The following is a 12,365-nucleotide window of genomic DNA, read 5'->3' on the forward strand; positions in this document are numbered from 1 at the left end:
CATGACCCCAGTACACTGCAAACATCATAAATACATGTCAGTTGCCAAGTACCCAAATTTTGATCATATGGTTATGAGAATGCTATTACAGACATAACAGCAAAGACTAGTCATAAGCTAATTTTTTCAGTACAGTTGTAACTTCAATTGTAAATAACTTAGAATTAAATTTGTGGATGATAACAGATAAACAATTAAATATTAATAACTAAATATTGAAGTTGTAAGTGCTTTTAATTTGATAGACAAAGCATTCTTTACAAGGTGTGGGGATGCTTATGCATAGGCCCTGTTAAAAATTCCTTAAAGTAGCTGCATCTTCTCCTAGGATTATGGGGCTGTGTTTGATCATCATATTTTCTTTAACTCTGTATTAAAGAATCTTGAGTTGAGTCTTTCTCCATTAGCTTCTAAGTTGAAGCCCCTCTGAATCTTGTCAGCAATTTTAACCATCATATTCCTTTTTGTTTCTCCTCTCAGCAGTAGTTGCATCTAGCGATCAGCGTCAGATCCCTATAATTGCTGTATCTGTTACTATGGGAGTGATTCTTTTGGCTGTTGTAATTGGTTTCCTTCTCAGTGGAAGGTAAGAAGAAAAAAGTATATTCTTTGTACCTTTCAACCCTTCTCTGCCCCTTCAGCTTTTATCTAATCAGACACTCTAGAACATGTTTCCTGGACAGCCAGATCTATGACAATGTAATGTTCAATACACCCCGACCAGCATCTAAAAAGCCACATACAACAAGCACCATATAAATACCAGACAGAGAACAGCACACACTTTGCTAGAGAGAAGTTCCCTGAAGATGGGCTCCAGCATGAATCCAAAAGCTCGGAAGACAAAACCTCTGGTCCCGGTAACTGACCCAGATTGGATCCTGCAATGTAATGTTCAATAAAAACTTTGCTTTAGTGAGGAAATACTTTTGTCACTGTACTCGAAAGTACTAATTTCTACAGCTCTCTTCTTGCTAACTTTTAAGTGAACTTCCCATGCATTTCATTTCATAGCTCCCATTACTGCTCTATTAAAGTAATAATGGCATATTTCTGCGCTAAAAATGTTTATAGATGTACATATGTATGTTATTTTTTTCTCCTTACATTTTTTTAATTTAATTTTTCCATAATAGGCGGTGTGGCTATAGCAAAGCTAAACAAGATCCTGAAGAAGAAAAAATGCACTTTCATAATGGTCACAGTAAGTAAAATTCATTGAATGTGTGCTAAATAACAATCTGCAAAAGCTGTTTGTTTTGTTGCTTGTCTTTATAATGCACAGTATAAAGTTTAATATTTATGTGACACAATTTATGGAGATGGCAGAAGAATAGATAACCTGAGCATCCAGTATAGTAAATCTCTGCTTCACATACTCCAATGTAGGGATGGAGAGAGAAATCAGCATCATATTCCCACTTTGCAAAACTCCTGGTTCGTTTTCCTTTGCTGGGGTTTTTTCCTGTATTGTTTGTCTTTCTGAACTGGGTGCAAAAGCTGCTGAAAAATGCTGAACTGCTGATAAAAATCTGTCTCATTACCTAAGTAACTAATAAGTAGATTTATTTTTATTATTACAGATATACTGCAAATAACTCTTAATTCCAATTTATGGAGCTGGCAGAAGAATAGATAACCTGAGCATCCAGTATAGTAAATCTCTGCTTCACATACTCCAATGTAGGGATGGAGAGAGAAATCAGCATCATATTCCCACTTTGCAAAACTCCTGGTTCGTTTTCCTTTGCTGGGGTTTTTTCCTGTATTGTTTGTCTTTCTGAACTGGGTGCAAAAGCTGCTGAAAAATGCTGAACTGCTGATAAAAATCTGTCTCATTACCTAAGTAACTAATAAGTAGATTTATTTTTATTATTACAGATATACTGCAAATAACTCTTAATTCCAATTTATGGCTTAATTTTCAATTTATAATAAATTACAATTTAAGTTATTACTGAAACATATATTTGAAATATATGTAATGTATTACAGATTTTTTTCAGTATATGGAAGACTAATAACCACATTTCTGAAGCAAGAAGTATAGTAGGGTTCATCTTCAAAGTCATTGTTCCCTCTATAAATAAAAAAGGGAGAAAATAAATGTTTTTCTTAACTACTGCCTGATACTTGCAGTTTTTATGAAAATAGAACTGCCTAATTAATTGTAATATGTTTCAGTCATTTAATTCTCTTTAAACCCAATTGGCCTGAATTATTGATTAATTTTTTTTGACCATCTGGTTTTTTAAAGTCATGGGTTTATGGTGGTAGCTCAGAAACATTCCTTTCCAACAGTGATATGAAATACTCATATATACATTTTCATTAGTATTGAGATATTTGTATTTACTGGTGTCATATTTATATAGAATAGAATAGAATAGAATTTTTTATTGGCCAAGTGTGATTGGACACACAAGGAATTTGTCTTGGTGCATATGCTCTCAGTGTACATAAAGAAAAGATACTTTTCAAGGTACAACATTTACAACACAATTGATGATCAATATATCAATATAAATCATAAGGATTGCCAGCAACAAGTTACTGGTGTCATATTTATATGGTATTTTAGTTAGGTAAAATGTTAATCTGTTACACTCATCCATCACTATAAAAAAATATTGTTATTCTAGATGCTATTCATTTAATTTGGCACCTATATAATTTGGATCGATACTGTACATATGGAGATGCTCTCCTGGATAATCTGAACCGCTGCCACGAACATTTTTGCAAAGACTTTGGACCTGCATTCAAATCAACAGTTAATATACATGAAACAACATATTATTACAACAATAAATTTTACTATTGTCACTAGTATAATGTGATTATGTCAGCCAATCCTCGCTAAGAATTTAGCTGAGGTTTAGGCTCTCAAAACAAACCCTTGATTAGTTGCATGAGTACAGGAAAAGAGATATGATCTACTATTATCTTTTCTGAGTCAAATACTTTAAGAATTTTGTTAGCTCTTTTAGAATTTTTTACCACTGGTTTACATTGTTACAACAGGGTGATTATACTTTTGAAAGTTGCTGTTTCATTTTAATTTACTTGCATACTGTAAAGAGAAATATAATAAGTAATTTTATACGCAGTTAAACTACCAGGAGTAAAGACCTATATTGATCCACATACCTATGAAGACCCTAATCAAGCTGTTCATGAATTTGCCAAAGAAATAGAAGTGTCATACATATCAATTGAGAGAGTTATTGGAGCTGGTAAGAAAATTTAAATGCTGTTTATCTCTCTTTTGCATATATTAGGATGATTGTTGGATTGCATTAACAAATATTCAGTGCAAATGGATTTCCAATAAATGAATTGAAAATAAATTATATTTTATATCTGTCACTGATAAAATTATTATTTATGAAAGCAAAATTAAGCTTTCTGTAGATAAAATGATCCACTAAAGAGCTTTATGTATGATGATAATTAATCAATATTAATTTAACATAAAGTAAAAATGTGATCATCTGTCAGGAGCAATATAGTTTCTATTCATAAATAGAATTCTGGCTCAAGTCTTCATTTAATGACAAAGTTCCTTGGATAACTTGGATCATCTTTTGGAGCTCAGCCACCTTCAAAAAGAATTATGGTTGACTTGGAATAAAAATGCAGTCAATGAGTAATGTTGTATCAATCCTTCTCTTTGAAAAAAAAATCCTGAAGTATCAATAAATATTTTAGATTTATGTGCAAAAGTCATCAGGCATTATCACATTTTAGTTTTAATTCTTTTAACTGAGGGGGTGATTTTTTTTGTAGGTGAATTTGGCGAAGTATGCAGTGGGCTCTTGAAACTTCCTGGGAAATGTGAGTTGCCAGTGGCCATTAAAACCCTGAAAGTGGGCTACACTGAGAAACAAAGACGGGATTTCTTGGGAGAAGCAAGCATAATGGGGCAGTTTGATCATGCCAACATTATACACTTGGAAGGCGTGGTAACAAAGAGTATGTACCTAATGCTAATGAATGTTTCATTATCTTTGCTTATACAAACTACAGTATATACAATAATATCTTAATGGCATTAAATTCCAATAATGTTAATATATTTAACTGTAATATCTATAATGGGCAAGTTAGTAAGACATTGAATCATTCATTATGTCTTCTCAAGCATTATTCATATTATATTGCTTGAGGGCATTCAAACAAGCTTGGAAGTCAGAATAAAATATTGGTTTCTTATGCAAAGACTAATCCATGCATGCATTCCTCCCTCCTTTATTTTCAGGTTAGAATCTGGCCAAGGAGTGGTTCTGTTCTTTTTCTCCAAATAGCAGCATCCTTCTCTGTTCTTAAACAGAAAGCTTAGGATGGAAAAAAATAAGAAACTGTAAGAAATATAATATTATCTAAAAAAAAACCCCACATAATAGGAAGCACATTATATAGCTTCCCTTAGATTCTTATACATTGTACTGAATATTTTTCTGGTCTTAATCTTGCATCCAATGATATACAGCAACAGGGGTACATGTTATGTCAGGTTACAATGTTGGTCTTAACAAATATAGGCTTTAGCACAATGTGCTTAGTAATTACAAATGGATGGAAACTGATCAAGGAGCGATTCAACCTAGAAATAAGGATAAATTTTCTGACAGTGAGAACAATCAACCAGTGGAACAGCTTGCCTTCGGAAGTTGTGGGAGCTTCATCACTGGAGACTTTCAGTGGTAGAGGGAGCCACTCGTGGCTCTCATATAACACCTCTCCTGCGCAAGCTGCACTGGCTACCTGTGGTCTTCCGGGTGCACTTCAAGGTGCTGGTTATCACCTTTAAAGCGCTCCATGGCATAGGACCCGGATATTTACGGGACCGCCTTCTGTTACCATATGCCTTCCACCAACCGGTGCGCTCCCATAGAGAGGGTCTCCTTAGGGTGCCGTCAGCCAAACAATGTCGGCTGGCGACCCCCGGGGGAGAGCCTTCTCTGTGGGGGCACCTACCCTCTGGAATGAGCTTCCTCCTGGACTCCGTCAACTTTCTGACCTCTGGGCCTTTCACCGCGAGCTGAAGACGTAACTTTTCTTTCGAGCAGGACTGGCATAACATTGGTTTTAAATTGGATTTTAAACGGGGTTTTATATTATGTCTTTTATAATTATAATTTTAATTGGGCCACATCGAATAAGTTTTTTAAATTGGTTTTATTGTATGTCATATTCTATTTTAGCCGCCCTATTTTAACCGCCCTAAGTCCTTCGGGAGAAGGGCGGTATAAAAATTAAAATATTATTATTATTATTATTATTATTATTATTATTATTATTATTATTATTATTATTATTATTATTATTATTTCAAGAAGAGATTGAACTGCCATTTGTCAAAAATGGTGTAGGGTCTCCTGCTTGGGTGGCGGGTTGGACTAGATGACCTACAAGGTTCCTTCCAACTCTGTTGATCTGTTAATCTGTCTATTTCACTGAGTGAAAATTTTCTAGAAAATCTAAATTTCAATAGGAAAGGAAGTAGAAATGGTAGACTTTTTGAATTTGTACCCTTGACTTCATGATAAGGGTCTGGTGGTGAATTGAAACAAACTAATACATACTTAACTGCTATTGCTAAAAACAACATTCATCTTGAACCTCCCATTCCTAACAGCATGTGGTTCAATTAAATCCTTTTAAGATAGTTGTGAAAATAAAATGGGCAAGAAAAAGAGACATTTTGTTCAGTTTTTTGGAAGACAGACAAACTATAAATATGATTAATGGGTAACAATAACTCCCTTCCTGTGCATTTGTCTCTTTGGTTATGAAAGTTAATGTTAAGAAGTCTGTACAGATAGTGTTTGACTTAAAACAGTTCATTTAGTGACCATTCAAAGTTATGACCAGTGAAAAAAAGTGACTTTTGACTCTTTTTCACACTTACAACCGTTGCAGACTCTACATGATCACATGATCAAAATTCAGACTCTTAGCAACTGACTCTTTATGAAGATTGCAATGTCCCAGGGTCATGTGATCCCCTTTTTTGACCTTCTGACAAACAAAATCAATAAGGAAGCCAGATTCACTTAACAATTGTGTTACTAATTGAACAACTTCAATAATTGACTTAATTACTGAAGAAAGGTTGCAAGAAAGGTAAAATGAGACAAAATTCACTTAACAACTGTCTCGCTTAGCAACAGAAATTTTGGACTACATTATATATATGTCGAAGACTACCTGTATGTGTTTGTGCAGAATTTCACTTTTTTTTTTTAGATTATTCTTGCCAAACCAAACAATCAGTGGTGGGTTGCCCCCAGTTCGGACCGGTTCTATAGAACCACTAATAAAACCGACAGGAGGCTCCACCCACTGATCCAAATGTCATCAAAACTCTTCTGCGCATGCACAGAAGAGCACGCAGGCACAATGCGAATCGGTAGTAAAAGTAAGTAGAACCTACCCCTGCAAACAATGGTTACATATAGTAATTGGAGACAATTATCATTAGAGTTGCATGATCAAAAAGATTAACCAGGTAAGATTAGAAAAGGATATTTGTTCTTATTAGCAATGAGCTCAATCTTGATTCCAAAGGATTCCTTTGCCTGTGTGGAGCTGCAAAGATAGTCATATAATTTCCTAAGATAAAATGACAGCAAAAAAGGGCACCTGTAAAATCCCAGGAAAGATGCAAATGTTTTAAAAAACTGCAGGCAGCTTTTTATTCTGAAGCACTTTTGTGAATTATTCTGAAAATATGTATTGCTTGTAAATTTCATCAGATAGTTATTTAAACTTGTAATGTTCTAGACAATTTTAATGCAGGTAGTCTTCGAATTACTATAATTGAACCTGCAGTTATGGTCATAGGTCCTGTTAGTTATTAAGTGGGTCATCATGTGACTATTGCAGATTTTTCAGTCTTTTTTGTGGCAGCCATTATGTGAACCCCATTGTTCACTATGTGGCGTTTTTTGCTAGAAACTGATATAAACAACAACTTCCAGTAAAAAGTCATAATGCATGGTCACCTGATTATAGCACGCTGCAAATGACCATAAATGCAGGACAGTTGCCAAGCATCCAAAAAGCAGTCACATGACTGCATGGGGGGGGGGGAAACTGTTGGAACTTCAGATCCAGGTCAAAAGTAGCGTTCTTGGGTCTCTCATAAATTGCTAATGATGAAATTGTGTAGATTGACTCCTGGAAGATAATATAGAAGCTCTTTCGACTGAGCAGATTGAGAATGGATAAGGCCCATTTCAAACATCATTCCTTCTTTCTATGTGGTATTTTTTAATTACAGTCACCTTAAGTGCTTTTTAATGCTATACATACTAAGGTGACAAAAATGTAATTTTAAAGGCAGAATATGACACCTAAATCTGGATTTCTTATTGATTGCATGCTTAAATGAAAAATTACAATATTTTCGGAGTATAAGACACTCCAGAGTATAAGACGCACATTAGTTTTTGGGGAGGAAAACAAGAATCTAGCATCCATTGGTATTCATCTGGCTAGCATCCTTGCAGCAAACAGCCTGGTCAGCTTCAGCACGTTATTGCAGCCTAATTCAGCACAAGCAGCTGATTGGCAGTTGGATTGGCCTCCTAGAATACTGCCAATGAGCTGTTCCAGGCTGCGGAGTTCGCCGAAGCACATCGCCACCTCTGCGCATCGTGTTTTTGGCCTCTGCACATCCCATTTTTTGCCTGTTCCAGGCGGGGTTTTCCACCACCTGAAACTGGCTAAAACGCAATGCACAGAGGCCAAAAATGTTACATGCCGGGGCAGCAATCGGCGGTGATGTGCTGTGGCAATCCCCGCAGCCTTGAACAGGTCTAAAAATGGGCAAAGTGTGGGGGCCAGTGGGTGAGACGGGCTTTGACAACCTTCACTGTATAAGACGCACAGACATTTCCACCCACTTTTTTTGGGGGGGAGTGCATCTTATACTCCGAAAAATACAGTATTTTTCTTTTTGTGAAGAAAGAAGCTATTTCTAAATATATAGATTGTACTTATACAGAAAGAATGTGATGTTTTCACTTCAACTTTTCTATTAGTAAATATATGAATTACAAAGAAGGAATTGCATGTGTGAGTTAAAATGGACAGTTTAGATACAAGCCATTTAAACCATCAATTTATTAGACATATGGGAAAAATAGGCTTTAACAGAATGTCAGTTAAATTAAATGAAATTTTATGCATGGCTTGTTTTATATATTTTTTGCATGCATAAATGATAAGTGAAATTTTACAATTGCACAGAAGCATGTGCTACATAGGCAAATTTTGTCTATTGTATCCAAAACTCAATAAAACTAAATCTGGTAAATCAGGGATTTATTGTTATAGAGGGATAAATGTGGATTGAACACCCAAAAAAATGTCATTAGGACACAGCAGCAAATTATGCTCTCCGGATGAGTGTGTGTATCATACATAAGTTTGCAAGTATGTTTTTATACATACTTGATTTAGTCCTTGATTTAGGATGGATCATTTAGTGACCATTTGAAGTTATGGCAGACAAAATATTTATGACTCAGTTTTAAATTACAGCTGCTATAATTCCCCCAGGGATATTCTTTTCCTCTAACTAACTTCAGTAACACTAGTGAAGCTAACACTAGTAGAACTATGACTAACATTAGCAAGAAAAAAAAACAGAGTGAAAAATAATGCTGGCAAAGCTCTCAGTTTGCTTGTGGGATTGTGCCATGTGGCCCAGCAACGGAACAGCTTATTCTCCTGCCCAATCACAACCTCCTGATTTCTGGAGATCTTCAAAATGTGTCCTGTGAGGACCTCAAGGAATGGGAAGAGGGAGGAGCATGGGGTATCTCAGGGGGATAGCGGGGAGCCCTGGAGGCCAGAGGCAGGTGTGCTTGTGCCTATAAGGGAATCCCCACTCCTGAGGCATCCCATATCCCACTTAATGATCCACACATTCATTTAATGATTGCAGTGGGGACAGCAGGAATGGGGGATTATTAAGTGAGGAAGTTAATTTAATGGTCATCCTGATTTCTAACCATAATGGGCAGGCTGCATTTCAATTGAAACTTGGGGGCTGCCTGTATTATAATTCTAAGTGAGTTTTTGCCATCTTATACACAACTCCCCTTTATATATAAGCAGCGTAAAAAAATTAAGCTTTATGTTATATATACAAAAGCACATGCTGCTGTTCCAGTAACTACAGGTGATGGGCTTTTAATCTACTTTATCTAGGTAAACCAGTCATGATTGTAACTGAATATATGGAAAATGGATCCTTGGATACATTTTTAAAGGTAAGCTTTAAATGTATATGCATGTATATGCATGTCAGGTATTAATTTCCCATTTTATAGTTTTTCTTCCTGAAGAAGTGTGGTTTTCTCAAACAAAAATCTTTTTCAGCCTCAAATCCTACTGATTTCATAGATGTGTTCATCATGCAATTTTCTTAGCGACTGAGTAATTCAGTATTGCCTTCTAAGATGTTTTTGATTTTCCCAGTGATAGCCCTGATTTTTTACATTCAGTAATACCTCCTATACAGTATGTTGACGTACATAAGGGAAGAAACTGAAGAGCTGTAGTACAGAAAATGTTTACATGATATCGGCATTTAACAATCAGTAGAAGTCATTCAGTTGGAGTTAATTATGTCTTTTTCCATCAATTATTTTCTTGAATTGCAGTCTCAATTTTCAAGCCTGTTATTAACAATGCTGGTTCACAATCTGGAACCTAGTTCTAAAGTGCCGGTGGAAACAGAACTCCAGGGGAGTTGTTTAATTCAGTAAAAACAATCTTGAACAGTTTTAAATTTCAATGTATTTATCATGGAACACAGCAGTACAGGATTTTTCTCATTCACATATTTACTTCAAAAGTCCCTGGTTGTTTATAGTAAATTAAACCTTGCTTTTATATCTGCTGCTTGAACATGGCACTGAAAAAAAGTAATTGTAATTTTTTGTTAAGCATTTTAATTCTTTCTTGGTGTTAGAATATTGAATTGAGCTTATGAGTTAGAACTAGCATAGTTTTTCCAGCATAGTATAATATGTTCTGACTGACTGGTGCCAGTTAAAATTCGAACTACTGCTTTCTTCACAAACTAGTTTTGGGATAGCTTCTTCTTTCCCCACTCTAAATAATATATGAAAACAGTATTAATTCTGAAGAGACGATTCCTCTTTATCAAGGACACCTTGTAATAAAATCTTCACTATGGTTCACACTACTTCATATTCTGTTCTTTTTAAAATATCAAGTATACTTTTTGAGATTGTGTACAGTTTTTCCACTACTTGCTTTAAAAAAAATATTTTTGAAACAAAGAAATTTAGGTTGATACGATGCCTCACAGATAGTTGTTGTAATGTATCTTTAAGGATTTTGGAGGGAAAATAAGAGCGGGAAATAGCACGTTGCTAATTGGCTGAAGCCTCCAGCTGAACTGTATATAAGGAGGGGTTTTACCGTTGTTGGCTGCTGGGTTCACCATATAGTAAAGAGCTGTTGTCACTATCCTGGTCTCCTGCCTCGTTATTGCCCGGATTTAACACTGGCGACGAAGGTGGGATCTTGAGGCAAGAAGGGCGCCAGGAGTTTACGAACCCAGCAAGTAAGAGGGGCGAATAGCGATGTCCAGCTACACGCCGCCACCGCCATTCGACCCAGCCAAGGAAAAATGGGGGTCATACATGGCTCGCTTCGAGTGTTTCCTCGAAGCCAACGAGCTCCAAGGAGTTTCGGACAACAGGAAACGGGCATATTTCCTGAGTCACTGCGGTCCTGAGGTCTTCGACACCGCAGAATCGTTGTCTGAGCCAACGCCGGTACAGTCGGTACCGTGGCAAACTCTGCAGACTGCGTTGAAAGCCCATTATGCACCAACGCCTTCCAAGTTTGTGCAACGGTTCGAATTAAGGCAGCGCATGCAGCGAGAAGGCGAGTCCATCAGTGTATACATGGCAGCACTGAGGAAAGCCGCGAACCATTGCGAGTACCGAGACTTGGAAGACGCGCTGCTCGACCAGCTAATTTGCAGGGTCAGGACATCCGTTTGCGACGGCGGCTGCTGTCTAGAAGCAACCTGACGCTCGCGATCGCCCTGGATGAGGCAAGGGCCCACGAGATGTCTACCCAAGCGGCAGAAACCCTACAAAAGCCGGTCGCGCCAGGGGCGGCAGCGAAAACAACCACGATCCACAACAAGGAAGTCCAGGCCGAGTCGGAAGAGGAGGAAGAGGAAGAAGTCTTCCATACCGGGAGGCCGGAGAGGGAAGACCGGGGCGAATGCGCGAGTTGCGGAGGCCAACACCAACGGCAGCAGTGCAAATTTAAGGATGCCACGTGTCGGCGATGTGAAAAAAAAGGGCACATCGCGAAGGCCTGCCGAGCGCCCCAACCTTCCCGCCAAAAATTCAAACTGACCAATCAAAGCGCGGGAACCGCGAAACGGCCCGGGATTGGTCAATTTAAAAAAAGGCGCGAAGCTGAACCAGACTGGTGTAAGAGTGGGCCAGGCATCAACGCGCCTAGAGAAAAAAATCTTTATTAAAACACTCATCGAAGGAGTGCCCTGCCGAATGGAAGTGGACACTGGATCTTCAATTACGATCATGTCCTGGAACAACTTAGAAAAAAACTTGCCTGCCATCGCGAAACGCAAACTGCGGCCGCAGAAGCTAAAAGTGCAGGACTATCAAGGGAACAGGATCCCTGTTCGAGGGGTGACGACCGTCCACGTCAAGTATGGACAGTTCGAAAAAACTCTGCCCATCACCATCGTCGATGGGACTCTACCGAGTTTGTTGGGACTGGACTGGTTCCGGAAATTGGGCATGGGAGTGACAGGAGTCTTCCGAAATGAAGTCGACCTCAAGGACGAACTCATGAAGGAGTTCGAGGACGTTTTCAAAGACTGCCTGGGCAAGTACAAGGGGACCCCTATCTCCTTCAACCTAGACCCTCAAGTTGCCCCTATCCGTTTAAAGGCTAGGAGGGTTCCCTTCGCCCTGAAGCCCAAGATTGACCGGGAACTGGACAAACTAGTAAGCCAGGGGATACTAGTGCCAGTCGATCATGCGAAGTGGGAGACGCCAATAGTCACCCCAGTGAAACCAGACGGGTCAGTCAGGATTTGCGCCGATTACAAGGCGACGCTAAACAAAGCTTTGCAAAAAAGCGCTTACCCCGTCCCAGTGGTGCAACACTTGCTGCACTCGCTAGGGCAAGGGCAGGTTTTTGCCAAACTAGATTTGGCCCAAGCCTATCAACAGTTGCCCGTAGATAGCAGCACGGCCGAGGCACAAACAATCGTAACGCACAGGGGTGCTTTCAAATGCACCAGGTTACAGTTTGGGGTCAGTGTG

At 38.2% G+C, this 12,365-nt stretch overlaps 1 protein-coding gene across 1 annotated transcript in view; it reads left to right on the forward strand.

Moving 5' to 3' along the window:
• Window positions 1–12,365, forward strand: part of EPHA5 (EPH receptor A5) — a 213,435-nt gene that overhangs the window by 176,518 nt on the left and 24,552 nt on the right. The window contains exons 8-12 of the mRNA XM_058182027.1: window positions 484–586; window positions 1,137–1,204; window positions 3,111–3,236; window positions 3,790–3,975; window positions 9,226–9,287. Coding sequence (XP_058038010.1) covers window positions 484–586; window positions 1,137–1,204; window positions 3,111–3,236; window positions 3,790–3,975; window positions 9,226–9,287 — 545 coding nt within the window. The remainder of the gene's footprint in view (window positions 1–483; window positions 587–1,136; window positions 1,205–3,110; window positions 3,237–3,789; window positions 3,976–9,225; window positions 9,288–12,365) is intronic.

Source organism: Ahaetulla prasina, chromosome 4, assembly GCF_028640845.1.
Source record: "Ahaetulla prasina isolate Xishuangbanna chromosome 4, ASM2864084v1, whole genome shotgun sequence".
In the NCBI taxonomy this organism is placed as follows: Eukaryota; Metazoa; Chordata; class Lepidosauria; order Squamata; family Colubridae; genus Ahaetulla; species Ahaetulla prasina.